Below are 27,629 nucleotides of genomic sequence, written 5' to 3' on the forward strand. Positions count from 1 at the left end.
GGGCAGCATCGGCCAAAAAAGCAGTGGAGGTGAAGCCCAAGGCACAAGCCCCAGTGCTGGTGCCCAAGATTGAATCACCACTGGCCATGAACCATCTCTTTGTCGGAAAGGTAAACTTTACAGCTGCTCTCCATAGAAAGATGCAGATTACTTGGTGCTTCATTTTCCTTTATGATTAAAATCTGCCAAGGAAAAACAAATGTAACTGGTAACAATAATACAAACGTAACTGGTAACAATAATACATATTTGTTATGTGAATAACCTTCGCATCAACAAAAACAGACGTGAAAGTGTTATCCCCATGCAGCATGACTACTGCCTGTCTCTTAAAACTGCACAGCATGCAGGCCCCTATAACCACATGCATGTAAATAGACACAAACCAAGGCACCCAGCCCATAGACATGTGTAGAAGTGAACAGAATGTTGGTAAAGATTACCACGGGATGATAAAACACACAGAATAAAAATAAAAACAAAAATGCATGCTTTCAGATTTCTTCATAGATGCTGAGGAATAATACATTTGTCTGTCTTCATATGACATGAACAAATGGTAGGGCACCATATGAGCATATGTTTTACACAACAATGTAATATGATATTGTATTAAAAAAACACTAATATGGTTGACAATCAAAATTAAGGGACAGAAAACTGAGTGCTTTACCTCTGCTTTGAAGTTTCAGTTCTTCACACATTGTACATTGTACTATAACAGGTATAACAGGCTTCTTAAAAGATAGGAACACAGTGTCAATAAGCATCCATCACTGGTGCTCAGGAACTCCTTTCTTGCATCTGTTAAGGGAGACTGGTTACTCTCAATAAACCTGTTTCTTTGTATGTGTGTGTGCGCGCATGTGTGTTGTGTCTTCCTCTCCATAAAGTTTGATGATGTGTGCAGGTACAGGGAGGACGTAACCGCCTGGTGACTCATGGCCCTCGCATTGCCGCCAACCCAGTCCCTGGCAAGAGTCCCCTCACCAAACAGCTGCAGGCAGTGGCAGTGGCTCAAGCAGCTTCCCGTGGTAAAAGCTCTCCGAACAAGCAGTTTCCCACAGCCAAAGCAAGCACTACATCCACACCTCCTCCAGACCAGAGAGCAGAAGGTGAAGAGGGAAAGCAGGTTCAGGCCTGTCCCAGGAAAGACGTAGATGGGGCGCTGAAGATGGTGAATGACTTGCTCCCAGAACAACCCACAAAAGACAGTAGAAAGGAAGCATGTCAAGATGCGTCCATTTCACCTGCTGGAGAGGAATCAGTTGAAAGGGGGGGTTGTGATGATGCAGACCCAGACACTGACTATGCTGTTGTTAAAGATGGGACAAGTGAAGGGGAACTTGACTGTCAGGAACAGACTGTGGCCTGCATAGAGGGGGATACTCTTTGTCTACAGCTGTTGGATGATCAGGAACCTCTTCCACACAAAACAGTAGATGCTGACAAGCTTTCTTCAGGGGACAGCACCAGTTGCCATAGTCTTCCTTATGAGCAGCCTAAAGAGGACAGTACAGAGTTGAAGGCATTCAGTCTGGAACCTGATGGCGATGGTAGCTTTGAGCTGTGTCAGATAAAGCCCATGGAGGAGGATGAGGGCAGGGAACAGGACTCGGGAATTGTTCTGTCCAGTCCTTCGCTGAATGGTTCAGGGGAATCTAGCCCTGTGAAAAAGCCTCAAAGACCTGTCAGCATCCAGCTGTGGACAGAGAGTCCCACCCATGCCAATGGCAACATACCACACCCTTGTCCGAAGAGTGTTGGACACAGTGATAGCAACCGTTGCTCTGAGAGGCCTCCGGTTACCATGGGACGCTCCAACTCAGCTCCCATTGGGTCTTCCAGTGGTCACATGACCATGCTGTCCATGCTAGCTCCAGCCACCACTCCCACCCACACACAGCGAACCTCTCTGTCTACCCCCACTACCACCCCAACCCCGGTCTCTCCCCACTCTCCTTCTCACCCCTTCCCTCTGTCATCGCCAATGAAGATCATGCGGCCATTCAACCCGTTCCCTGTGAAACACGTCAACACTAACAGAGCCAAGACAGGGCTGAAGCTGGGACTGTACACACCATCTACACTGGAGCACATCCAGGGACAGCTACTGGGAGGACTGGTGGCCAGGAAGGCTAGAAATGCTTCCTCTTAGCACCCGCCCTTTGCTGCTGAACTCTGGACTGGTTTGGGTTAGGGGTGTTTGAATGCATTTGATTTGCCATTGTTCTCTCTCCTGTTGTCAGAACTGTGGGCTTGGTGACACTTCCAGTTTGAAGCTGAAATGACCAAGATGCTGAACAGGGGTAAATGGGACCAGTGATGATGCTTGTACTTTGGGTACACTCTGTCTCGGTGAAATCATGAACAGTTTAAATGTTACCGATAAAGGTAGAAATGCTTAAACGTGCACACTACTAACAGACACAAGGCAATGATTTTTATATTGTTGTTGAATCCTAAAAGGAAATCTTCTGCACAAGTATATTTTGCTTTTTTTTTTTGCAGTTGTAACATACCTAGGCCTTTCTTTTGCAGTGAAGATTATCAGATACTGACGGCATCAGGTAACTAATCACAAACCATCTTGTTTGGATCAGAACTTGGTTAAAATCACCCGCACTTTACGTATGGACGACTAGATCTTCATTTTATTTGTTCTTTTATAATTTTATTTGGCAAAGAAAATAAAATTCAACCATGAAAAATATTGTATACCCACTTTTAAGTCCACACTTTTCTTCTGTAACACTGCTTAAGAGCATGGATTTCTGATTAACATCGTCAGGCTTGCCCATTTTAAGCACTTTTGGTCATGACTTTATTACAGTGTATATTTCACATTCAGTGCTTTCAGATCTGTAAACTGGTGTACTTTCAATTCTGGCAAAGATATATGGACACAATTCATTAACACAATGGGCAGTGATTTGCAATATTTGTTGAAATTGGTGAACTGACTGGTTGGAAGTCAGTTGTTAATATCGCATTCATGATTGATTTGTTGTTGGTTATTTTTAACGACTTCAGTTCCTCAATGCCTTCAGGGGTATGAGATGAAATGGCTTTGGGAGGGAGCAACTTCACTGTAGTCAGAGGTTATTATTATTAGCTTTGGCTGACTGGGCATGACCATTAAGGGATGGAGGTTTGTGGTTATTAACAGCCTTGTTTTTGTTTTCTGTTGTTTTTTTTGTGGGGCAGGAGGATATAACAGTGGTTTCAGTCAGTTGGAGATAGGGGTATACTATTAAACTATTAATGTATTACTGAAGCCAATAAGTAGGAGGAGGGAGGACACCTAGTGACTACAATTTCAGGTAAGGAGTGGACTTCCATATTTGGAAGACTGTCATATGCTTTGGTTGCTGGGGGAGAAACCATGAATGACTTCAGTTGTGGAAGGAATTAGTGGGGAGGGGTGTGAGATGTAATGATTTAATTGCAGTTTGGGTCAGTACTCCCTCTCAAGATTTGCACCCATCTGTTTTCTTGTTTGCTAGAATCAGGGAAACAGTTCTTCCTCAGTCTGTCCAGCCAGCTGAAAATATGTGAAAGAAAATAATCTGATTTGGTATGAAGTCTCAAAGAAGAGGGCAAAACAATCTTTGACTCCAAATGGTGCAAAGCACCCCTTGGGTCATCCAAACAATGCTTTTCCCTCTTCTGTCCAATTTCAATTCCAGTTCAGATCTTTTTTCTCAACCTTTCACACTTCACCCCTTGTTTTACGATGGCTAATCAGAAGTTTTTACTTTCACTCCCTGCTAAAGCAGATTGTTCCATAGATCAATGGAGGTAGAATGTGCGAGATTTTATAACTCTCTGCAGTAGCTTATAATTTTTTTTAACTTGTTCATTGGCTCTTCTGTTTTGAAAATAAGGGGCAGCAGTGATTTTTTGGTTACTGGTGTAAACATGGTTTTTACATGAGATGTGAGGGGGCATGGTGGCATGGTACGCCGCCACAAGGGGGTTGGTCTATCTTCTGTACCCTTCTCTGCATTACTTCCACCCAACTACTCATTCCTGGATAAATTGGACTGAGTAACATAGGTTGAGCCTTCTTACCTTAGCTAAAGGGTAAGGGCTTTGCATGGATTGATTATTTTCAGTTTTACAGGCAGAGATGGAAATACGCTGCTTCCTTCACCCATTCCTTTTTTTTTTTTGTTATAACTGAAAATGCCAGTTATGATCCTGTTAAATATGTTTTCCTCCTATTTGTTGACCAAGAAATCCCAGTATTTATGAAACAAAAATGTAAGATTATCCGGTTATTTTCTTGGAGCAATAAAGGTTGGTCATTCCAGAGTTTATTTTGTATTTTAACATGTGCACGTATGACAGATTCTGCACAGTATAACCCTGTCTGTCCACAGGTGCCTCCTACTGTAACTCTAATTAACTACTCTTGCAGTTTATATCATGTACACGCATGCTTGCTATGCATTTATACCCATGTCACACACACACACATTTTCTTAACTGGAAACTAAACTCGACTGTCTTACTTTATGCAGTACTGATCCTGGCATCTGGAAAGGATACATATTTTCTTGTGTGGGCGGCATACAAACTTGCACAGATAAAGAGAGGAGAAACTAACTTAATAAAAAAAATTTGTTACAACTTTACAAAAATGTGTTTCCTAAAACAAAGAAGAAAAACCAAAAGACAAGTTAAATTTTGTAGGTACCCCTAAAATATATACCATGAATGTCATTCTCAGATCTCTAATAAAACAAAGGTAGAGTTGGAACCCAAGGCATTCCAACAGGGTGGCTGTGGATACGATTATCTACAGAAAATGTTATGCGAAGCAGGAGGGAAGGCCAGAAAGTGAAGTAGGTCCAGGTGTCCAAACACCTAAAACTTCTATTATATGCACCATGTATGAGAATGTACAGCAGAATATCAGAGACAAGTGAAGAAAACAATTGGCCTTTTTTCAACAAGACCATACTATCAGCAGTCTCCCAGAAGCTGAATCCTCTGATCAAACATCCTCCATATCTTAACTCAGATTAAAAACAAAATGAATATAAGAAACTGAAAAGAAAAAAAAATAACAAAGATATTTTAAAAGAAATATGATCTTTTCTTGACCCTTTTGAAAGACGTAAGTCTGAGAACTTAATCAATTCTGCTTCTCTAGATGAGGGAATTCCTAGGTGCTGAAGGGTTATTTTTTTAAATGTCATACAATTAATTCATGAAAAGCTGAAACATGCAAAGGATTTTTTTTTTTATCCATCTCATGATAGTTTTAAGTGTTTATGCCTTTTATATGATGAGGTACCAGAAAGAAAAGCTTCACATGATAAATCGACTGGCAACAACTGGAAAGGCATTGTTGAAAACTGACGTTTTTTCTGAAGATTAGTATGTGATGCCTGAGTGAGCACAGAAGAAAAATCACTGATTGCAAAGTGGAAATATTATTACTGGAATATGCACTACTGATAACCTGTCAGTGACAAAGAGGATGCAATATCATTGTTCTCACCTTTGACATTACCACAACCCTAAACCATCTGAAGCAATGGAATTAGAATTTTATGTAAAAAAAAAACCAAAAAAACATTCCAAATACCCTGATGTGAATTGAAATCAGTATTCATGATTGAACTGAAATGTGTCACTTTAATGATCACCTGTATGTTCATCCAGCGATGACGATGCATGCTAGAGACTTGGCGCCGAGTGGCAGTTCTGGAAGTGAAGTGTCCCAACGATTGGTGCTGGTGTCAAAGCACTCGACAGACCGCAGCACCTGGTTGAGGTCTGTGGACACTCCGCCCACCACATAAATCTTTGTGCCTGCAACATCAAGCATTCTTCATATAAGCCTGTAGGCTGGAAATCACTATCATTATCACATCTTATCAGATGTGCACAGAATAACCCTGCATATGCGTACACTAACTCTGCATGTTTGTCTGTGGGTGAATATATGACTTCAGAGAGAATGAATGTATGTGAGTAAAGGCACTGTCACTATGCCAAACCAACCAAATCAGACAGACATGTAACTGAAATCTGAACACTTCTGTGCGAGAGTGAGGGAGGTATAATAGAAAGTGTGTGTGTGTGTAACTGAGACGAAAATGTAATATTCTGATCTCTAGCAAGGTTACCTACTACCACTCCGTACTGACATTCTCTGGTGAGGCATCTGCAGTGGAAAGTTCACAGGGAACAGTGTGTAGACACTACTGTCTCCAATACACAGTTCAAAGTGTCAAGTGTGCTCAACTGTTTATTGGTATGTGTGGAAAAAGGAGTGTCGTAAAGGTCTGTTTAAGTCTGAGTTTATGTCACTCTGTTAACCACTTTACCGGTCTCAGCTTGGGAAGATTACACTGACATAAACAGACCTTTACGACACTTCATCTTCATGCCCATAAATCACCACACACAGACATGGGTCAAATGATCCTATATGTGCATAGTTTTATCTTTTCTCAGCATAAACACATGAAAACAGTCAAGACATTACCAGATACCTCAGAGATCAGCAAAAAAAACCCAAACAATACAACAGCCTACATTTAACCCATGAAGCTCTGCACTGATTTGAACAGGATGCAAGTCCAGTTCGTCATTTGTGCAATGTACATAGGCATGCCAGAATTAAAAGAAACATGCTTGGCTCTGACCTATGGCTGTGGCTCCAGCATTGTGCCTGGCCACCTCAAGGTTTGTCAAACGTATCCACTGATCGGTGTCTGGGTTATAGCGGTCAATGTCGGGGATGCTGCACAGGGTGCCACTGGAGGGGTCACGTGTGGCGCCCCCACACAGGTACAGATAAGGGCCTGCAGCCACCAGGCAGGCTTGGGCCCTTGGCAATCGTAGGCTGCCTCTGGCGAGCCATCTGCAGTGGAAAATTCACAGGGGAACAGTGTGTAGACACTACTGTCTCTAGTACACAGTTCTGTCAAGTGCGCTCAACTGTTTATGTCTGCTATCATTTTCCGCAAATTGGTATGTGATTTTTACCACTGACTTTCTTAACAATTCTCCACTGTGATTTTGGAAGTTTCTGTTGTGATTTCTGAAAATGTGCACTGTATTTGAAATAAAGTCTGCCCTACATGTAGTTTTTAATACTGTTTCATTACTTTTTATGAAAAAAATTCGGCAACTTTCTTGACTTTAGTGATTTTTATCACATTTCTGATTTAAAAGAAATGTGATTCTTAATGATTCTCATTTAAAAAAGAAAAAGAAAGGTCTGTCATGAATATTTTGATTTTTATCAGGTCTGTCGTTGGTTGATTTCAAAATGGCTGCAATTTTTTAAAGTCCCTATTGTGCTTTAATCCTTTAATGCCTATCTGTTCTGATTCCTAAAAAGCTGCTGTGATTTTTTTTCATTAGGTCTTTGTCAGAAATTAAAAAGTTTTGATGAATAAATTTACTGAATTCTGTTGTTGTTTCCTCTGACAGGAACTTTTCTCTTCAAAAGTCTTTTCAAGTCTTCTTTTGTTCCTTTGTTTAACCCCATACTGTTGAGTTGTTTTGATTACTTTTTTAATCTTACTATGTGTTGGATTTTTTAAGTTTTAAAGTTTTATGTTGTGATATCTTAACAGGCCTGGTTTTTTTATTTTTTTTTAATTTTTTTTTATCTTATTAGATTTTTTGTTCTGTTGTGTTTTTTTTGTTTTTTTAATAAGGCTCCACTGAGATCTGCGATTTTAATTGGGATTTGTTGTGGTTTAAAAAATATCTTGTAATTTTATTTAATAAGACTATCATTATTTTCATCAGCCCTGAGTTTATTTTCACTTTCTATGAATAGTTAACTGCTTACCTCTACCATACATTTTTTGCTTGTTTCATGCGTTTTTTGTTTGTTTTCAGGATGGTAGAACTCTGGCGGTCATGATTCATGGTTATCACATGCTCTCAGATTGTCATTGACGCACATAAACATACTGATCTGACATTGGCACAGCTATTTATTTGCATCACAAACAGTGAACTATTGACATCAAATTTGTGCAACTCCCAGACAGCTGTTGTTATCTTCTATGTAACTCTACATTACTCACACAGGTGGATCACAAGACTCACTTTCCTCATGATCTCACTTTCCTACTGATCTCAGATTAATATCCACTCCAAAGTATACATGATAGATGCAACACACACACTGAAACATTTATGGCAGATGATATTTATCAGCAGTTTGTTGGCTTTACATCATGTCATCCACAACAGTTACCTCAAGGCAAGTTTTCCACCTTTAAAACACCCCCAGAAAAAAACAAACAGCTTTAAAGAGCAGACCATTATCCATTGTAAGGGGTAGAAGATCGACTGATACCTGTTGATCGCTGGCTCAAACCATTCAGTGGTGAGCAGCACAGGGCAGGGTTCACTGGAATAGTCAGAGGACTCCCCATAGCCGCCCACCACCATCACCCGACCCTGGAAAGCAGTGGCGCAGGCCCCTACCCTGCAGGCGGTCATGGAGCACACCAGTGACCAGCGGTCAGCCTCTGGGTCATATACCTCCACTGTCTTCAGAGCCCTGTCAGACAATCCATCCTCCATCACAATGGTTCCAAGACCCTTGAAAACAGAGTACGGCTGCCTCCACGGCTGGGTAAAAGCGGTTGTTAACATAAAGCTCTCATTAAATGTAAATGTTGTGAGCTGCAGTCCATGTAAGTTGAAGAGACAAAGAGAAAAGCATGGGACTTGGGGTGGGGAAGGGAGGCTGCCTTCAGATATTTGTTTAAGAGAATAACAAAATTGAAAAAACAAAAAATGATAAAAATGACTGCTCTGGTTGTTGTGTCAGAATATCATATCAAAGTGCCAAGTTTGGAGAATTAAAAAAATAAATATAACCGTAAATGCAGTTTGCATATAATTTAGCTTCTTTTTAAAAATTTTTTGTGCCCATCCCAGAGGTGCAATATTGTTTCAAACAAGATGACTGGAAAGAAATGAATTTTTCCTATTTTTATGCCTAATTTGGTGTCAACTGACAAAGTATTTGCAGAGAAAATGGCAATGTCAAAGTTTACCACGGACACACAGACACACACACACACACAGACAACTGAACACCGGGTTAAAACATAGACTCACTTTGTTTACACAAGTACTTGCTCAGTACAGGAAGGTAAAACTACTGTTCTCACATGCCATGAAAGATTTCTGTATAGCTGTTTCATAAAAGACTTGTATATGGTCTGTTCTAGTACATAATCACTCCAAACTAAATGCACAAATGGTAACATCATAACTGAAATAGCCATGGCTTTCACTGACATCATCCAAATCAGATGGTTCCTAACAAAGTCAGAAAGGAACATAGTTGGCTGTTATCTCTGGATCCTTGTGAAATAATTACTTCCAAATTTGTTTCAGAAAATATTTGTACAACAGAGGCAAAGACAAATGTGGAAACTCAGTTTTGACACAAACATGAGGAACAATGACAACAATTCAGTCACAATGTTTTGACTGTAATGCTGCTCTACAGGTTAAATCCACATTCTGCAACACTACTGATATAACTGTCAGCACTGCTACTACTACAGTCACAACCAATCACAATCACAAACCTGTCATCTTGGTCCTGACCTCCCAGAGCAAACAGACGACCTCCCAGTACACAGACAGCATGAAACGCACGAGCATACAGCATGTTTCCTCCTTGCACCCATCTGCCACACACAGAGAGGAAAGCCGACAAAGTATGACCACTAAGTGGGCAATGTGTGGGAACACTGTTTACTTCCCGTAAGAGAGTATCTGGATTAACTGTCTGTATGGAAGTACAACAGCAATGATAAAACAAGAGAGGCAAGGCCTTCAACACTCACTTGTGATACACTTTAAAAAAAAATCTAATCATTAAAATGTGTTTTGTATTTGTTATTATAAAGCTTCGGGTTAAAAGAAAAAGAAAAAAGAAAAAAAAAAAGTCCAAACGGCAGATTCAAACCCCGCGTGTTCGGGTGAGAAGAAACTGTCTTACCTATTACACTATCATGTCTTCTTAACTGACGTTCAAAAATATAATATTTAAACATGCTTTTTTAAAGGGCGATAAATCGATTGCGGTATTTGCAGTGATAATGCTGTTTAAATCATATTATTCTGGTGTATCTTAGGCATTCAAAAAATCTTTAAGAGCAATTAAAAATTCTTTTTAAGTCCGCATTAAAGGAGACGTGGCTATCGCTGCAATCACACAGCAACATTTAGCCGTTTTCTCTGGATCTAGATAGATGCACAAGTTTAGTTACACCCGGTTGACATGGTCGATTCAATTTCTGTTTCATGTTCATTCTAGTTTTAAAGTTGATATTAAAATTGAGTCTTTTGTTAAACTAGTAACATGTAGAGCCAAGTACAAGTACTTCTAAACGTCGTATGAAGTGAAAAGGACTTCATTTTGAGAAAAGTCAAGACTGGAAATTTTTACGTTTCATCAATTCAAGGGTATTAACTCTCATGGTTTATTATTTTTAACTGTGAATTCTGACTGATTCTGTGGATATTTTTATGGCAGCTTGGGGCATAATCCAGTAAGTGATGAGGCGTTCACAAATCTTTCTCTGAATAAATATTTAATGGTCTCCTTCTCAAACTTTCCATCACATGTTATCATGTATTGTCGATTGACAATAGGATTGAACGGGCAGGTCAACAACTTGAAACAAAACAACGTCTTTTGCGAAGAATATGAGCACACGCTTTGAATGTGTATGTATTGATTATAATTTCAAAATGTAATGTTCAAGATGAGAAAGATCAGTTTAAAGCAAATTAAGTCCTCTAGCATTAATTACAGATTAATTTCCCTTTTTTAGTATCTGCACCAAAGACATTCAAAATAAATAACTTCTATGCTTAGCAAAAGAAGTTCCTGTTTGAAAAAAAAAAAAAAATGATAAAAATGTCTGCTCTTGTTGTTGTGTCAGAATATCAGATCAAAGTGCCAAGTTTAAAGAATTATAAAAAAAAAAATAAAAAAAATAACAGTAAATTCAGTTTGCATATAATTTGGCTATTTAAAAAAAAAAAAAATTGTGCCTATCCCAGAGGTGCAATATTGTTTTAAGCAATTTGACTGGAAAGAACTGAATTTTTCCTATTTTTATGCCAAATTTGGTGTCAACTGACAAAGTATTTGCAGAGAAAATGGCAATGTTAAAGTTTACCATGGACACACACACACACACACACACACACACAGACAACTGAACACCGGGTTAAAACATAGACTCACTTTGTTTACACAAGTGAGTCAATGAAGTTTAACAACCGATTGGGTGTTTTCTAACATCAATCTGACAAACATTTTAAGTGCAAGACAATGCTAATCTCCCAAATAATTGAGTGCAATATGATGTTAATCTGACAAACAGTAAGAAACAAGTAAAGAGTTTATTCACTTACTTCTGATCACCTTTGTTGAACATGAACATGTCAGTTGTGGCTCTTGTTCCTGCCTCATTACGGTGAGGATCATAGCCCCCTGAACACACATATGATAGTGGTAACAACAGACTAGCAGACAGAACAATTTCAATTACATGTCAAACAACTTTCTTTTGTCAAACTAAAATAATGATTAAGGAATGTAAAATGCATGAATGTGTCAATAAACAATCAGATTTCTCATCTTTCGATAACAATCACTCATGGTGAAAAATGTTAACTTCTTTCCCTCTATACAGACAAAAAAAAAAAAAAAAAAAATCAGCCTTTCAAAATGAACATATAAGTACAACAGATCAAACCTTTCTTTTCAGACCAAAGAAATGTCTCAAGTGGATACAAGCGCATGCATGCTCACTCACATGTACAACACATGTATGCACTGACAACACAAACTCACCACAGATGCAAAGTGTGTTCTTTAAGAAGGCAGCAGCAAAATTGAGACGAGTCTCTGGAATCTGTGACAACTTCTCCCACTTCTGCTGGCGACTATCTAGTACATGAGCCATGCTGGACCCTATGAACACACACACACACACACACACACTCATAAGCATGCACGTGAGTGTTGAAGGCCTTGCCTTTCTTGTTTTATCATTGCTGTTGTATTTCCATACAGACAGTTAATCCAGATAAGCACCAACACAAACTTCAAACCGAAATCTACAGTCTGTGGTAAGGATTGGAGGTTAATTCATATTATACCAACCCTGCTTTTTGTAAAATGCCATGCCAACCTTACAACAACAACAACAAAAAAAGAAAAAAAAAAAAGCTATACTCACCCTATTTCCTGCAACAACAAGAAAAAAAAGAAGTGATACTCTTTCTATTTCAAGAAAAAATCCATGTACATCCCTATTCAAGAAAAATGCCATACTCACCCACTTTGTTGCTGCTGTCCACAAAGCCACCGACAGCCAGGAGATCTCCCTCACGCCACTCTACACTGGTCCCAGACATGCCACCTGCAGATGTTTCAGGCTCCACTTGCAAATCACTGGCAGGCTGACTGTCCCTGGATGGTGACACTGCCCGCTGCTCAAAACTCACTTCTACACCACACATGTCACCTGCAGCAACACCGCTCATTTGTCACACCTTGATTAGCGAGTTTTCTATAGGTTACTGTTTATTTCCAGTAATCATAGATAAGTACAAAATGCACACTGCAGATCGGATTTGCTGGTTTTTTGTTTTTGTTTTCTAAAAAAGCACCATTGTTATATCTGTAGCTTTCTTCTCTGAATTCCGGTTATTATCATCATTACTGTTTTGTCTTTCAAGGACTGTGGCTTACATTCACATTTCTGACAAATTTCAAATTGAACATCAATTACTGCCAAATTCTTGTCGGTTTTAGGCAATGTATACTGGATCTGTTGCTGTAGAAAAAATATGCTGACTCTGCTCCAGTGGAGCTGTTGCTTACAATGGGTCTTCCCAAAGCCAAATATGAACGTCGCAGCTATCAATCATATGTCTGACACTGAGATTTACAGGGTACGTACGTCACTGGGTCATAAGGTACAGGTGTCTTTTTTTTTCCACAGCAGGTGCACTGTCTGTGTCATTCTGCGCTTCAACTGGACTCACGTTGAGTACAGTACCTCTACTGAGTCCAGTCCTGATCTAGACCTACTTATCAAAGATTTCTATCAGTCTACATGGTGATTACGAATCGGGAACTTGTAATCATACTGAAACACTAACAGAAACAAACGATCACACAGCACTTCCATTTGCGATGGAAGGGAGCTTACTCCATTGTCTGCCTGTTGCAGACTTGCTTGTAACGCAACAACAACGAGCGGCCCACACCTAGGAAAATCGGAAATCCTCTGAAGAGTCAAAGAATACCAAAAAGAACAGGTACATGGCCATCACACCATCGATCGCATCAAAGAAATTAAGGCAGAGAGAGGGAGCGGCCGTTAGTCTAACATGAAAGGTAGAGCACGATGCTTTGCAAATCAAACGAATATCGGCATCATTTCCAAACCAACATTGCACAAATTACTTCAAAACGGAACAGAGTCTCTGTGGGCTTTTCCAAATACAATAGACTGAGCAACACCTAGACGCCACGTTCTTGGCATCAGAGATCTTTTCCCACCCCTCTTGCGGCCAATCAGTGGCAGCCTCTGTGCGTGTGTATATGTGTGTTGTGTGCGTGCGCGAGGGTGTAAGTGTACACATGTGTCAGGACAGCTCTGTGCACATGCACTTACGCATGCGCGCGCGCGCGCGTGTGTGTCACGGTGTGCGTGCCAGTGCCGTGTGTGTGTGTGTGTGTGGAGGATGAGTGGTTAATTGAAAACACTGATCACCATGGCCGGACTTTCAGCAAGTTTGCTCCTCCTTGTCATTTTCTACGTGCACATCAACTCACCCCTGCCAGGAAAGACTTCTCTCCGCACGCGGCCTGGGCCACTTCTGCTTGGGAATAAAATTAGACAGAGCCTGAAGCCCTGCCACTACCAGGTCAGTACGTTCCTTGTTCTATCCCTCATGCTGGCGGGCGATGTGCACTGTAATCCTCAGGGGCCACACCGACAAGCAAGTACCTTCCCCTGTGGCCTTTGCGACCGGAACGCATCATGCACTGACTGTTGCTTGTGTAGTATCACAGGTTTTGCTTGGAATTGTGCACTCCGGACTTCAACCTGCTTCAACATCAGAGCGTGCAGTGGATATGTCATAAATGTGACAGCATCAACTGCGGTAGCTTCACCTTCCACAGCTACTGTATAGATAGTAACAACTTTTACCAGCCTCTATCAGACCTACCTATCGATTCCTTAAACTCCTTTCTCTCCAGTCCTATCAAAACCAGCAGCCCCCTCAACCAAAGCAAAAACAAGGAAAAACCAGCTTCCATAACACAACCACAACAACACCAAATGAATAGCACCCAGCATAGTCCATCTGAAAGTGGAAATAAGACTCCCCAGCACCACAGTCAACCACGTCGGCCCTCAAACCCAGGCTCAACATCTAACAAAAGCAGTTCCACCCGAGCGCCTAAGAAAAAGAACTTGAGGGTGCTCACTGTCAACTGCCGTAGTGTCAGAATTTCACGCAACGATCCAAAACACCAAGCCAGATGTTGCGTGCGGCACTGAGTCCTGGCTAGGACCAGATAACAAAGCAGGTGAGGCCTTTCCAGAAGAATATACGGCCTACAGAAGGACAGAGGAACCTTAGGGGGTGGGATATTCATCCTGGTGCATAAAAGCCTTGTGTCATCAGCGCTTCCAGAACTCGATGCAGACTGCGAGACGATCTGGGTGAAGATCCGCCTTCAGGGAAACAAGGACCTGACTGCCGGCTGTTTCTACATGCCCCACCGCTCACAGGAAGACATAGGCGAACTAAACAAAAGCCTTAAGAAAATCACTAGTTCTCAGAAACAGCAAACTGTCCTCTTGGCAGGAGACTTCAACTGTCCGGATGTCGACTGGAACACAGCCACAGTCGCCCCTAACGTACCAGGCCGGTTAGTACAGTTGGAGCTCACTGATATCACCACAGCTGCCCAGCTAACCCAGGTCCATGAACAGCCAACCAGAGAGAACAATATGCTTGACTTGGTTTTCACCTCAAACCCATCACTCACCAGGAGCTCTTCATCTATCCCTGGAGTGTCAGATCACCATGCAGTAGTAACAGACTTCGAAACCAAGCCACAAAGAGCAAGAGGAAAGCCACGACGTCACTATCTCTACTCAAAAGCGAAGTGGGAAGATCTCAACACGGACATAAACAAGATCGCTGAGACCATCAAAGACATGAGCAAAGAAGGTGCAGATATTGAATCCATATGGGGCGAGTTCAAGACATCGTTAATGTCAGCCGTCGAGACGCATATCCCATCAAACCTCCGGCGAAAAAACTACAGCTTTCCATGGATCAATAGACACATCACGAAGCTACTGAGAAGAAAAAAGCGGCTATACAAACAAGCAAAGAAATACAGTAACTGGAAAAACTACAAGTTCTGTCAAAAAGAATGCAGGAGAGAGTTCAGGGGGACTGAGTGGGAGTACGTAAACGTTATTGAAAAAGGCCTGAAGGAGAACAGCTCCAAGCCATTCTGGCGGTATGAGAAAGCGAGACGCCAGGACAGTGTCGGAGTAGTACCCCTGAAGAAAGGCTCTACACTTCATAGCGACAGCATCACCAAAGCTCGGATCCTCCTGCAGCAGTTCTGCTCGGTATTCACGAGAGAAGATGAAGCAGCGTGGAAGCAAACGGCATCCTGAAACTGCTGAGGAATTTGAATCCATCCAAATCCCCTGGCCCCGATGGCATACCGAACAGAGTGCTGAAAACCTGTGCAGAATCCATTACGCCACCCCTTACAACCATATTCAACCATTCTCTCCAGACTGGACAACTACCATCTGACTGGCGCTTAGCAAACATCGCGACCATCCATAAGAAAGGTGACAAAAACCGAGCAGAAAACTAAGGCCAGTTTCGCTTACCTCACTGGCTTGTAAACTTCTGGAACATATCGTTTGCCGACACCTCCGAACACACTTAGAGAAGCATGGAATCATATCGGACAAAAACCATGGCTTCAGGGCTGGCCACTCATGCGAGACTCAACCCCTCACCATGACGAATGATCTCCATGAGTCAAATGATGCCGGGAGGCAGACAGATGTGATAGTCCTTGACTTCAGTAAAGCCTTTGACACGGTCCCCCATAGCAAACTCTTGCATAAAATGGATCACTATGGAGTCAGAGGCCCAGTTTACACACGGCTCAGCAACTTTCTGGCAGGGAGGAAGATGAGGGTAGTTCTGGACGGCGAGGCATCCGAAGAAGCAGCAGTTGTATCTGGCGTCCCACAAGGCACAGTGCTCGGTCCATTACTCTTCCTCTGCCACATCATTGACCTGCCGGAATCAGTAAGATCAACAGTACGCCTCTTTGCTGATGACTGCTTGCTGTACCGGGAAATCCGCAGCTTCCAGGACCATCTGACCCTGCAGGCAGAGCTGAGACACCTAGAAGAATGGGCAAAGAAGTGGGGCATGCGTTTCAATGCCCAGAAGTGCTATCTGCTCTCCATCAAAAGCACTTCGTCCTACCTCTATAGCCTGGGAAGAGTAATACTGAAACAAGTACAAGAGACACCCTATCTTGGAGTACAAATCGCGAGCGACTTGAGACGGTCCCCATATATCTCCAATATCAGCCGCAAAGCTGGATCGACCCTAGGATTCCTGCGCCGGAACCTCCGGAACTGTCCCAAAGACTGCAGGCGCCTGGCATATACGGCATTGGTCAGATCCAAGCTGGAATACAGCGCGATAGAGTGGGACCCGCACCAGAGACAGGACATCGAAAAGCTGGAGAGAGTGCAACGCCAAGCAGCACGCTTTATTACCGGAGACTACAAGTACAAGAATCCCAGATGCGTAAGTGGCTGCTGAAGGAACTAAACCTGCCACACCTGGAGGAAAGACGCAGGCACCAACGCCTCGGCCTCTTCTATAAGATTGCTGAGGGTGTCCTACCAGCTATCCCAGCAGATAGACTCCTAACTCCGGCCCCCACAAATCGCCGCAGAATTAAACCCACCAGATTTGAGGGATTCAAAACAACAAATGTAGCTGAAAGACAGGCCATCAATCACTCCCGTGGATTCCGGGTCCCCGACGCAAGAACAGAACAATATCGCAGCTCTTTCTTCGTCAGGACTGTGAGGCCACTGTCACTGCAGGCTCAGTCAGCGCATTTTCATCAGCGCTGACCAGATCACCATCTGAGCCTGTGACCAGCAACCACTAAAGGTTATATATATATATATATATTTTTTTTTTTTTTTTTTTTTTTAAGGTCTTGCTTCTGGAAGTGGGGCCTGGACCCTTCCGGCCGAACCGGGGGGTTTTGATGGTCTTAAACCAGGGTAGACAGTTATCCCTAGGTCTTCTTAGACTTTTTTTTTCCTACTAGGTACATGCGTCCTCCTAGTTCCGTCGCGTCTTTTTCGCCAGAAGTGGCGTCTGCGACGTACACTACCAGATCCAGTTCCAGATCCAGAGGTATGTTTGTGTATGCATGCCTACACTGTGGGAGCAACGGAATATTGGAACGTGCGGGTGTGCATATATATATATATATATATATATGTGTGTGTGTGTGTGTGTGTGTGTGTGTGTGTGTGTGTGTGTGTGTGTGTGTAGGGGGTTGGAGGTGGGGGATATGGGCGTATGTGTGTGTGCTTGTACAAGTGTGTGTGTGTGTGTGTGTGTAGGGGTGTGTGCGTGCCGTGGAAGCTGCGATGTGTAACCTAGAAATGAGTGTGTGGAGGAGGGGGGGATGCAGGGTAATGGGTGTGTGTGGGTGCTGGTGCTCATGTACGTTTATGTGTATTTGATCGTGCTTTCATATCTGTGAAACTGCATGTTTGTTGCATATCTGCTATGCATGCGTGTGTGCGTGTATGTGTGAACGTGTGTCTGCATGTTTTACATTTTACATTTATTTGCTTATTTATCCTTTTTTTTTTGTGTGTGTGTGTGTGTGTGTGTGTGTGTACGCGCGCGCGCCTAGAGTTGACTTAATCAAGATTTTGCACCTTTTAAATATTATTATAATAAGTAGTAGTATTTTTATGTATTATATCTATTATTTATTTGTTTATTTTATTTTATTTATTTATTTATTATTTTATATATATTTTTTTAATATTTGTTTTTTTTAAAAACTTTTTTATTATTATTTTAAAAAAAATTAATTACTCAATTTATTTATTTATTTTCTCAAGGCCTGACTAAGCGCGTTGGATTACGCTGCTGGTCAGGCATTTGCTTGGCAGATGTGGTGTAGTGTATATGGATTTGACCGAACGCAGTGACGCCTCCTTGAGCTACTGATACTGATACTGATGCCTGTTGCTTAAAAATGTGCAACGAGTGTATATGTTGTCAGTGGCATAATGTGATCAGTTGTGTCACTGCATCGAAAACTGCCACCAAAGTTTCTTCTGGGAACAGCACTTACTGCTGATCGCTAGGAATGCACTTATCGTGCAAAAATAATTCAAAACATACTTGAGTGTTCTAGCATTATAAAAAGTACAACTGTATTCAGCTAGAAAAAAAGTCAAATTCTCGGTGGCAGTGGCACTTTGAGTCACAGTAATAACTGAAGGCAAAGGTTTCAGTAAAAATTATTCCGAACTTTGCTTCAGACATATTTTTTTCAGGGTGCATTATCTAGTCAGTTCCTGCATATGGAGAAAACATAATGTGGTGTTAAGAAAGTGAATGCACCGGTATTCAGTAATTGAATATTCAATGCTATTGTTTAGCCAGCCGCTGGATCTTATCAACACAAGACTGATGCTGATGCTGAATACCTATAAAGTGTTTTCTGGCTGCACTGAGAACAATGTCATCAACAGATACTGGTGATCCCTAGTGAACAGATTTTACAGTAATGATTTTAACATGAATTAAAGCCAAAGACAGTACATGCTACCTTAATATTCAATTGCAGGACTCCCAACCCCAACCCTTTCTCCTATGACCCATCCGTCTGCTGTCAAGTCCATGCTATATTTGGGCTCCATACGACTGTCTGGACACTTGAACATTTTTTTATCCAGGTTTTCTTCATTCAGTGCATTATAAAGGGCATGGCATAGACAGGTGAATCTGTATGACCTTACAACAAAACAAAGAACAACAACATACCTATTGCAAACCAAAACAATACAACTTACCTTCATAACCCTCCCCACTTAAGCGAGAACTGAAAAACTTGAACGACGGAACATCTTCAAATTCAACTGGGGGAGGCAGAGGTGGTGGTGATGGTGGAGGTGGAGGCGGTGGTGGAGGTGGAGGTATGATAGATGCAGAACTAGTACCTCGAGATACAGAGATGATGGGTACCTTCTGAACACTTTTCTTTGGCCCAAAGTACATATTTCTGATGGGATATGCCAGAGATTTGGTTGTTTCTGGTGTAGTTCGGCTAGAATTTGACGGTTGTCTGTGAAGAGACTGCGGTGATTTTGATGCAGAAGAGTCACGAAATTTGCCTGAAGAAGTGTCAGGAACACTCATCCGAGATGAAGAGGGAGGGCGAGACTGTCTTGGTGGGGCATATTTATCAGAATAAATGGATGATTTAGACGACACCCTCTTCATGGGAGGCAGAGACATCTGTGAAGCCTGGCGGTGACCTCCATCTCGGAGAGATGGTGCAGGCTTGGAGGGTACAGAAGCAGGAGCGGCACCCGGGCCTTTGGCTTTACTTGCCCCAGAACGCGATTGTCTGACAGTGTTCGTTGATAACTGGTCAAGTCCAAGTCCATCGCCAGCAGATTGGCAAAAATTGTCCTGAGCCACTGGATTACCTGGATACAATATGTTCATCCCCAGGGAGATGCTAGATGGCACTTGATGTCTTCTGGGCATTTTGCCAGGTTTGTTTAAGGAGGCATCACCACACTGGTACACAGGGAATGAGTCGTGTCTCTGTTGATGGAAAGAAGATTGGCTCGTTTCCTGTGGATAGGCAGGTCTGGCTACAGGCTTACAGAAATCGCCCATTTCTACAGAATCCTGCAGTTAAATCGAATTACAGAAAATAATAAGCTCCTGTTTTCATACATATAAGACAGTGTGCGTATATATGTGAACATGATTTCCTTTATACCACACCGTGCCAGAATACTCATCGGCGCAAACACAGCCACACACAATTACATCAGAGGCAAACACTGCAATAATGTGCCACAACAGACATATGTACACATAAACCCAATACATCCTCAGTTATCATATTTATCTACACTTCTTATGCACACACACACTCACGCACGCAGACCAAAGCACACACACGCACACAGACACACGCATGCAAAAACATTACCAACTCCACCCTAACAAAGATGTACACATGCAATGGAGTGCATGTCCATACACATGTGCATTTACGTACATACAGGTACAAGTGCATGCACGCCCCCCCCCCCCCCCCCCCCCCCCCCACACACACACCATTCTTACTATCTTCTCCATCCTCCATGACCCACCACACACAGCTACACACACATTGTCCAACATATGAATTGTTAAGTAAAAAGATATATTCCATTTGCAACTACATATTCCTTTCAAATGCATTGACATAGATGCTCTCGTCAAGTCAGTCTGCTGGAAAAGTATTAGAGTTCAGGTTGGGTTCAGGGCACCATGGGTCATTTGACTGGTTCACCACAAAATCAATGGGTCATTTTAAAGACTAATGGGGGAGGAAAAACAACCCTTTGTCCTTGCTCCCGGCGTCCCCATGGGCCACGCCACACCCCCAATGTGTAACTGAATTAGCGCTTTGTGCATCACACTTCGGTGTCGGTGTGTGAAATGGTTATATACTAAACTTTTTCTAAGATACTGAAACACTGATTTATGCTGACTCACATTATGGTCCAGTTAATACAAAGGAAATATAGAAAGAAAAAGCAAAGCAGTATACAGCTGAAAGGCATCAGATCTACGTGTGTCACTTCCGTTAACTGAGTTAACTCTTTCCATACGAACGGCGAAAACGACGACGTTAACAGCGTTTCACCCCAATTACCATTATCAAAATATTGCAAGCGGAAGGCTCTTATACTGAAGAGGTGAATGTTGACAAAGAATACCACAATTCTGACGACGAAAGCTAAAGGTTGGGTCATTCGGACACCCACTGGACATCCGAGGGGTCTGTGTAGAGGAGAAGAGAGGACTGGCCGTACTGAGTGAGTTAATTGAATACCATTGTTTTAGGAAATTACTTTGCTTTCCACAGTTGGAAAATGTCTCTATGATATCAAGTACCATGCCAGCATAATGTGTTGGCCTGTTTAATTCAGTTATTGTGTATACACTGGAATAAGTTCTAATGCACTTTAAATATGTTTAAAAATGTTATCAATGTCAATACGTGTAAGCTGGGTTATGGAAACACGAACACATCCCAAAAACAAAGCATGGCTGTGTAAATGACTAAGTAAAAACGGTCATGCAAGTATTACTTTGTGTAAGCGTATGTCATTTCCTTTCCCGGCTAGGTACCAAGTTTTGATTTTTGTTCACGATGTTCGTCTGCTCGATGTGGAACTGCAGAACAAGAAGAAGAACGATTATATTTTTTCTGAGTTAGAAACTGTGATCACGATTTTTTTATATGAGAATGAGAGAAAACTACAAGAACCCCTTTAGCATGACCGATTTTTACGAAACTTTAGATTTATGAATCAAGTGACTGACTGGCTGCCACATCGATGGGTCATTTCCAAACTGTATGCGCCAATGACCGACATGAAATCTAAACCCTGAAGTGATCAATAAGAAAACATACATGTCAAACGTTGAAAGATCAGAACTATATAGCTGTAAAGTTAATTTCAACCAAATCTTGGGGACAAAAAATCCGTTACTATTCTCATGTACCATAATTACCTCTTTTACATGAGTCTTACAGCTCGACTACAAACCCCTCTAAATGGCGTGTGATAAATATCACCTCTGACATCTAAGCCCAACTCTTGACCTCCATGTGGTGTCACTGGGGAAAGCTGACAGGAGAAGGGGCGAAGGCAGGTCTCTAGTGCCTCAAAACCAGATGGCTCCAGGCAGGCGAGGCTCGTCAACCTTGGATGGTAGCTCACCTAAGGACGGAAAACCCTGATTTCAAACCTCCACTGCCTTGTGGCTATATCCGATCCCGGGAAGGGCTTCGTGAGCAAACCCTGAGAATAAATCCGGAGCTGGAGTTGCTAAGGCAGTTCGCCACTGACTTCAACATCGTACTGGCAACTCCTGCGACGGCACTGGTGCCAAGCTGCACGGGGTCATGCATTTCCCATTGGACTACACCAGTGACGTGTAGTGGGGAGACCTGCTGGATGGGCAACAGCTTGTCTTCCATATCATCCTTGCCCAGGCCTGCACCCTGGAGAGGACACTCCAGTGCTGCTGAAATCAGCGACAAAAAACGAGAAGTGGCAGTTACCGCTTATAAGTCTAAACTCAACTGGCGAAGAGTGAGGCGGTCCTGCCTCATTGGATAGCTACCGCCCGCTTTCAACCAGGCAGCCCACAGTCAAGAAGGTGTTATTCCGCCACAGTTCGCCTGCCTTACTGGGTGTGTGGGGCTAAGGGCTGTGAGAAGCCTGACAAGTGGACTGTAAAACCCAAGCACCAGACAAGTAGATAAACAAAAAATAGGGTGCCGGATTGTAAGGACCATGACAGTCTATCAGCACACCAACAGGACATTAGTGACACATGAAAGACAGCGGTGATCAACGATGAACTGCTGAGATTTGCAAGTGGATATTGCAGCACTACAAGAAACCCACGTTGCTGAAACCGGCTCTCTTCCAGAAAAGGACTTTACCTTCCAGAGTCATAAAGCTGCAGACGAAACCAGAGAGTACAGCATTGGATTTGCTGTGAAAATCTCACTGCTAACACAATAGAGACTGTTGCGGAAGGGACAGAGAGGATTCTCACCCTACGTCTTCACACAACAGACGGACATGTCAACCTGATCAGCGCCTATGCCAACACCCTCACCTCCACCCAGGAGGCAAAAGATGGGTTTTATGACCAACTACATACAGTTGCCCAGAAAATCCCACCCACCGAAAGATTGCATCTGTTCGGCAACTTCAACGCACGAGTCAGTGCCAACTGTGCCTCCTGGCCTGGAATCGCCAGCATGCACGAGAACAGGCAACGGTTACTACAGCTGGGCACACTCCGAAATCTGTGCATCACCAACACCTTCATTTAAACAAAACCACAACACAAAGTATCTTTGCGACATCCCTGCTCCAAACGATGGCGTCAGCTGGACCTGGTTCAGTATCACACGGCGCTGTCAGCTGAGAAATGTCCTCATGACTCGTTCCTACCACAGCGCTGACTGCGACACAGACCACTCGCTGGTGTGTAGCAATGATTATCAGAATCCAATCCAGGAAGATTCATCGCGCCAAACCACCAGGGAAGCCGCGTATCAACATCACCAAGAGCCTGTAAGACGCCCTGCAAGCAAAGACCCTGAGGGTGACGTAAAGCTGAGATCGGATCATCTCAGGAACATGATCCATGGCACGGCATTCTCTGTTTTTAGCAGAAAGCAGGGGCAGACACAGGACTGGATCAAAGCGAATGCCACTGCTCAATGCTGTGATCGAGGAAAAGTGCGCCACACTGCTGGAAACAGCAGCCAACACAACACTAAAACTCTCAAGGCAGCCAGGAGCAAAGTCCAACGCACAGCCAGAAGATATGCCAACGACTACTGGATACAACTCTGTGAAAGTATTGAGTTGGCAGCTGACAAAGGAAACATCAAGGGCGTTTATGATGGTATCGAAAAAGTTGTCAGACCAATACACACCACGTTAGCTCCACTCAAACCAACCACTGGCGAAACTATCACAGACAAGAGTAAGCAAATGGAGAAGTGTGTAGAACATTACTCAGACCTGTACAACAGCAAGAGTACCATCTTTTACGCCATATTAGAAGCTGTAGAGGGGATGGAGAAGCTAGATGGGACACCTAGCACGGCAGCCTGCCCACAGGAAAAGCACCAGGGCTGGATGGAATCCCAGCAGAAGTCATCAAAAGTGCAAAAGGACCACTCCTCGACACCTCCATGTACTTCTCTGTCAGTGCTGGGAGGAGGGGGAAGTTCCTCAGGATATGAGGGACAGTAGTCACACTGTAAATTGCTATGGTTGTAAAACTACTGGGGGATCTCCTTGCTGAGCATTGTTGAAAAAGTAACTCTGATCCGTGACGGCTTCTTCAAAGTCCTCGCAAGGACTGGATGTTCATCAAAGCTTCTAAGCGTGATCCAGTCATTCCACACAGGTATGAAGGGAGTCGTCCAGTTTGACGGATCATCATCTGCTCCATTTGACATTAAGAGTGGTGTCAAGCAGGAGTGTTTCCTTGCCCCAACCCTCTTTGGCATCTACTTCGCAGTTATGCTTAAGCAGGCCTTCAGGATGTCAATCGATGGAATCTTTCCAGAGCATATGGAAAACTTTACAGCTTGTCCAAAATGAGGGCAAATACCAAGATCCGAAAGGTTCTTATCAGAGACATGCTATTTGCAGACGCTGCCACACTAACAGCTCACATGGAGGAACATCTTCAAAATTTTCTTAACTGTTTCTCTAAAGCCTGCAAGGACTATAGACTGACAATCAGTCTAAAGAAATCAAATATCATGGATCAGGACACCGAAAGCCCGCCAACCATCACCATAAACAACTATCAGCTAGATTTGGTGAAGGAGTTCACATATCTCAGATCAGCAGCAATCAATGATCTTTCCAAGGGCTCCGAAGTCAGCAGACGGACTGGCCGAGCTCACTCAACATTTGCCAGGCTCTCAAAGCGGGTCTGGAACAAAAGACGAACACGACTGTCTACAGAGCCTCTGTCCTCAGCATCCTCTTATATGGCAGCGAGACATGAACTCTGTACTCGAGGCAAGAAAAGAGACTCAATATCTTCCACGTGCGGAACCGAGACGGATTCCGGGTATCAAATGGTCGGACAACATAACTAACAAGGTCAGGCGTGTTGCTATACCCAGCATTTACAATCTGTTGGATGGCCAGGACACGTTCACTGGTTGCAGAACAGCAGGATTGGCAAAGAAACCTGCTGCATGGCGAGCTTGCAGTAGCAGGCAAGAGAATGCACGGCTGTCCCCAACTCAGATTTAAAGGCATCTGAAAAAGAGATATCAAGGCCCTCAGTATGGGCAGCGACGGTTAGTCAGATCTTGCACAGGACCACACCCATTGGAGACAGGGACTGAACCGCAATCTGCACAGAGGGGAACAGAAGCTTCAGCTTGCGGGAAAAAAACAAAAAAACAACACAAAAACAAAAACAACAAAAAACCAAAAAAAACCCACAAACAAACAAAGAGCGAGACTTAAGAACAGCCAACAAGCTCAATCCACAGACAACGTCTTCAAGCGCAGATGCTGTGGCAGGGACTGCCATTCCCGCATTGGTCTGCACAGCCACAACAGGCACTGCTCCAGCGCCAACTGACCATATATCCCAAGGTGCAGTTCCATGGCCATTCGTGACAGACAGACAGACACCAACAAACAGCATGTAATTCTTTCTTGTTTTACTTCTGGGTTTAACTTATCTGTTTGTGCAAGCACACATATACACCCAAACCCCCAACCTTGCTCACCAGCATGGAACAGTTACCAGAAGCCCTCAGTCCATTTGCATGATTGCTGACATCCTGTCCTTGCTGCAGAGAATCAACGTTGATGGTTTCCACCACGACTGGTAGCTGGGGGCCTTTGTTCTGCAAGTGTTGGCGAGGCTTGGGGCAGGGGCAGCCGAACACATCATGCGTCTTGTACCCCTTCAGGGTCATTAACCTGTGATGAGAAGGCTGTCAACTGAAACCATGGTTAAACAGCTGTTCTATATGGAATGAGATGAATTACATGCACAAACATTTGCACACACACACACACACACACACACTGTGCATATAAACACAAAAACAACTCACAGGTGCTAAGCTACTTCAGCGGTGTTCAGTAGTACCTGTTCCAGCTCAACAAACTCAAGACACTACCCATGCCCACCCTTCCTGCCACTCTCCCTCTCCTGCAACAGTTGCCATGAATCAGTCAACGCCAAAGACTTTCACACAAACTTTGACGTGGATGTGGAAGTTAAGTGGAAAGCAAGGTCACAAGACAAGTGTCGTGGGGCTGCTCATCCCGACCTAACAACATTTTCTTTCTTCATAAAGACTGGAGTTGAGGGTGATACTTTGCTGCAACGAAGTTTCTTTAAGCCAACCTACTCTATCATCAGTTAATCACTGAAGAATCTGCTGCACTGGAAGAGGCGGTGGGGAGTATTGCGCTTTTGGGTGGGATTTTTTGTGGGCGACCGTTTTTAATTCCACCATAAAGGTAGCCACATTCCGTGTTTGGACGGAGATGATGCATGCTATGTGAATGTATAATCGATACAATCAGCATATGGCAGACCTAAATTAATTGGCATTCTCTTCTGAAAAATAGTGAAGGGGTTTAACGTGTGTGCAAAATGTTACGCGTGCGTGCATATACATGGCACCTTGGTTTAAGGCTCACTCAAAAGACTTTTGGGGAATGGAGTCAGAACAATGGTTAACTCTGAGAGAAAAATCTCCCTGAACTGAACAGATCTGTGAAACATTGATACAGTACCTATTTACCACATTGCATTTTTCTATATTACATTTTAACACAGAAAACGTCTTGTTCACATAGGTTCTGTTACACGAATGAAAGACACCCCACATTGGGCTTCCGTTAAAGCTACATTCACACTGAACCCAGCCAGTTGCTGCCAGCCAGTTGCCATCAGCCTGATACAGACCAGTCAGACACAACCAGCTGCTGTCAGCTATGGAGTTCTCCAGACGGAAGAAACCAATATTATTGAGATTCGCGCTGCAGGTATCATTGTTGAGATCCATGCCTTGGACCAGCCATCCGTTTCTTTTGTGTGTATATGACAAATCAAAATGCTGGTTGGAAATTGCCAGTTGCAAGTGCGAACACGTTTCTCCCAGCACACATGGCGGGAAAGCCCAACAGTTTTCGTCCAGTTGCTGTGAGCGACTGGCTGGGCTTTGTGTGAAGCATTCAGACCAATCCACAACTCAGTCTAGTGTTAAGGACGGTGGAAAATGACCGAAGCTCTCCTGTACCTACTTAACTGCAGGTGTGTTCAAGTCCTGATTCTGTACACCCCTTTCCCACGTACCTACCCCTCCCACCTCCCTACCCTTGCACCTGCATCACCAGCTCACCATACTGCCTCCAGGACGCGGTTGCGACAAAAAGACGAATGTCGAATTATGTCATTGACCTGCGAAGCCTCAATGATCTCAGCCAAGGTCATGCAAGAGAAACGCACGTTCCGCATCACGCGCTCCGTGTGGCGGCGCCGCGGACCCAGGTCGAAGGCCAGCCAGGCAAGAGCAGCGTTCAGCACTTCCAGTTCACTGTTAATCTGAGAATTAACGTCATCCATGAACCGTGGAGGTTTGCTGCCTTATACTG

The 27,629-nt window shown here is 43.2% G+C and overlaps 2 protein-coding genes across 6 annotated transcripts in view; one reads left to right on the forward strand and one right to left on the reverse strand.

The window, feature by feature from the left end:
- The window catches only part of LOC143284481 (TBC1 domain family member 30-like), a 95,370-nt gene extending 91,053 nt beyond the window's left edge, over positions 1-4,317 (forward strand). For all 5 annotated transcript variants that reach the window (XM_076591162.1, XM_076591166.1, XM_076591164.1 and 2 more), the window contains 2 exons: positions 1-110; positions 911-4,317. In XM_076591162.1, coding sequence (XP_076447277.1) covers positions 1-110; positions 911-2,158 — 1,358 coding nt within the window. In that variant the 3' untranslated portion in view covers positions 2,159-4,317. The remainder of the gene's footprint in view (positions 111-910) is intronic.
- LOC143284483 (uncharacterized) lies at positions 49-27,503 on the reverse strand. Its single transcript, XM_076591167.1, has 11 exons — positions 27,377-27,503; positions 25,745-25,940; positions 19,227-20,073; positions 12,366-12,554; positions 11,879-11,998; positions 11,437-11,515; positions 9,594-9,695; positions 8,342-8,548; positions 6,666-6,883; positions 5,661-5,826; positions 49-182 (listed from the first exon to the last, which is right to left on the reverse strand). The coding sequence occupies exons 1-10, from the start codon at positions 27,490-27,492 to the stop codon at positions 5,669-5,671; spliced, it is 2,232 nt and encodes a 743-aa protein (XP_076447282.1). The 5' UTR covers positions 27,493-27,503; the 3' UTR covers positions 49-182; positions 5,661-5,668.
- Between the last annotated feature and the right edge of the window lie 126 nt (positions 27,504-27,629).

This window comes from Babylonia areolata, chromosome 8 (genome assembly GCF_041734735.1).
Source record: "Babylonia areolata isolate BAREFJ2019XMU chromosome 8, ASM4173473v1, whole genome shotgun sequence".
In the NCBI taxonomy this organism is placed as follows: domain Eukaryota; kingdom Metazoa; phylum Mollusca; class Gastropoda; order Neogastropoda; family Buccinidae; genus Babylonia; species Babylonia areolata.

What these genes read in the sequence shown, in the direction of transcription:
- LOC143284483 (XM_076591167.1), bottom strand. Translation starts at nt 27,492, where the DNA reads ATGCGGAACGTGCGTTTCTCTTGCATGACCTTGGCTGAGATCATTGAG. An exon ending in AAGTGGGGAGGGTTATGAAG is followed by an intron (nt 12,555 to 19,226) that starts GTAAGTTGTATT and finishes GTGTTGCTGCAG; the next exon opens with GTGACATGTGTGGTGTAGAA. An exon ending in TGCTGGAGCCACAGCCATAG is followed by an intron (nt 5,827 to 6,665) that starts GTCAGAGCCAAG and finishes TTGATGTTGCAG; the next exon opens with GCACAAAGATTTATGTGGTG.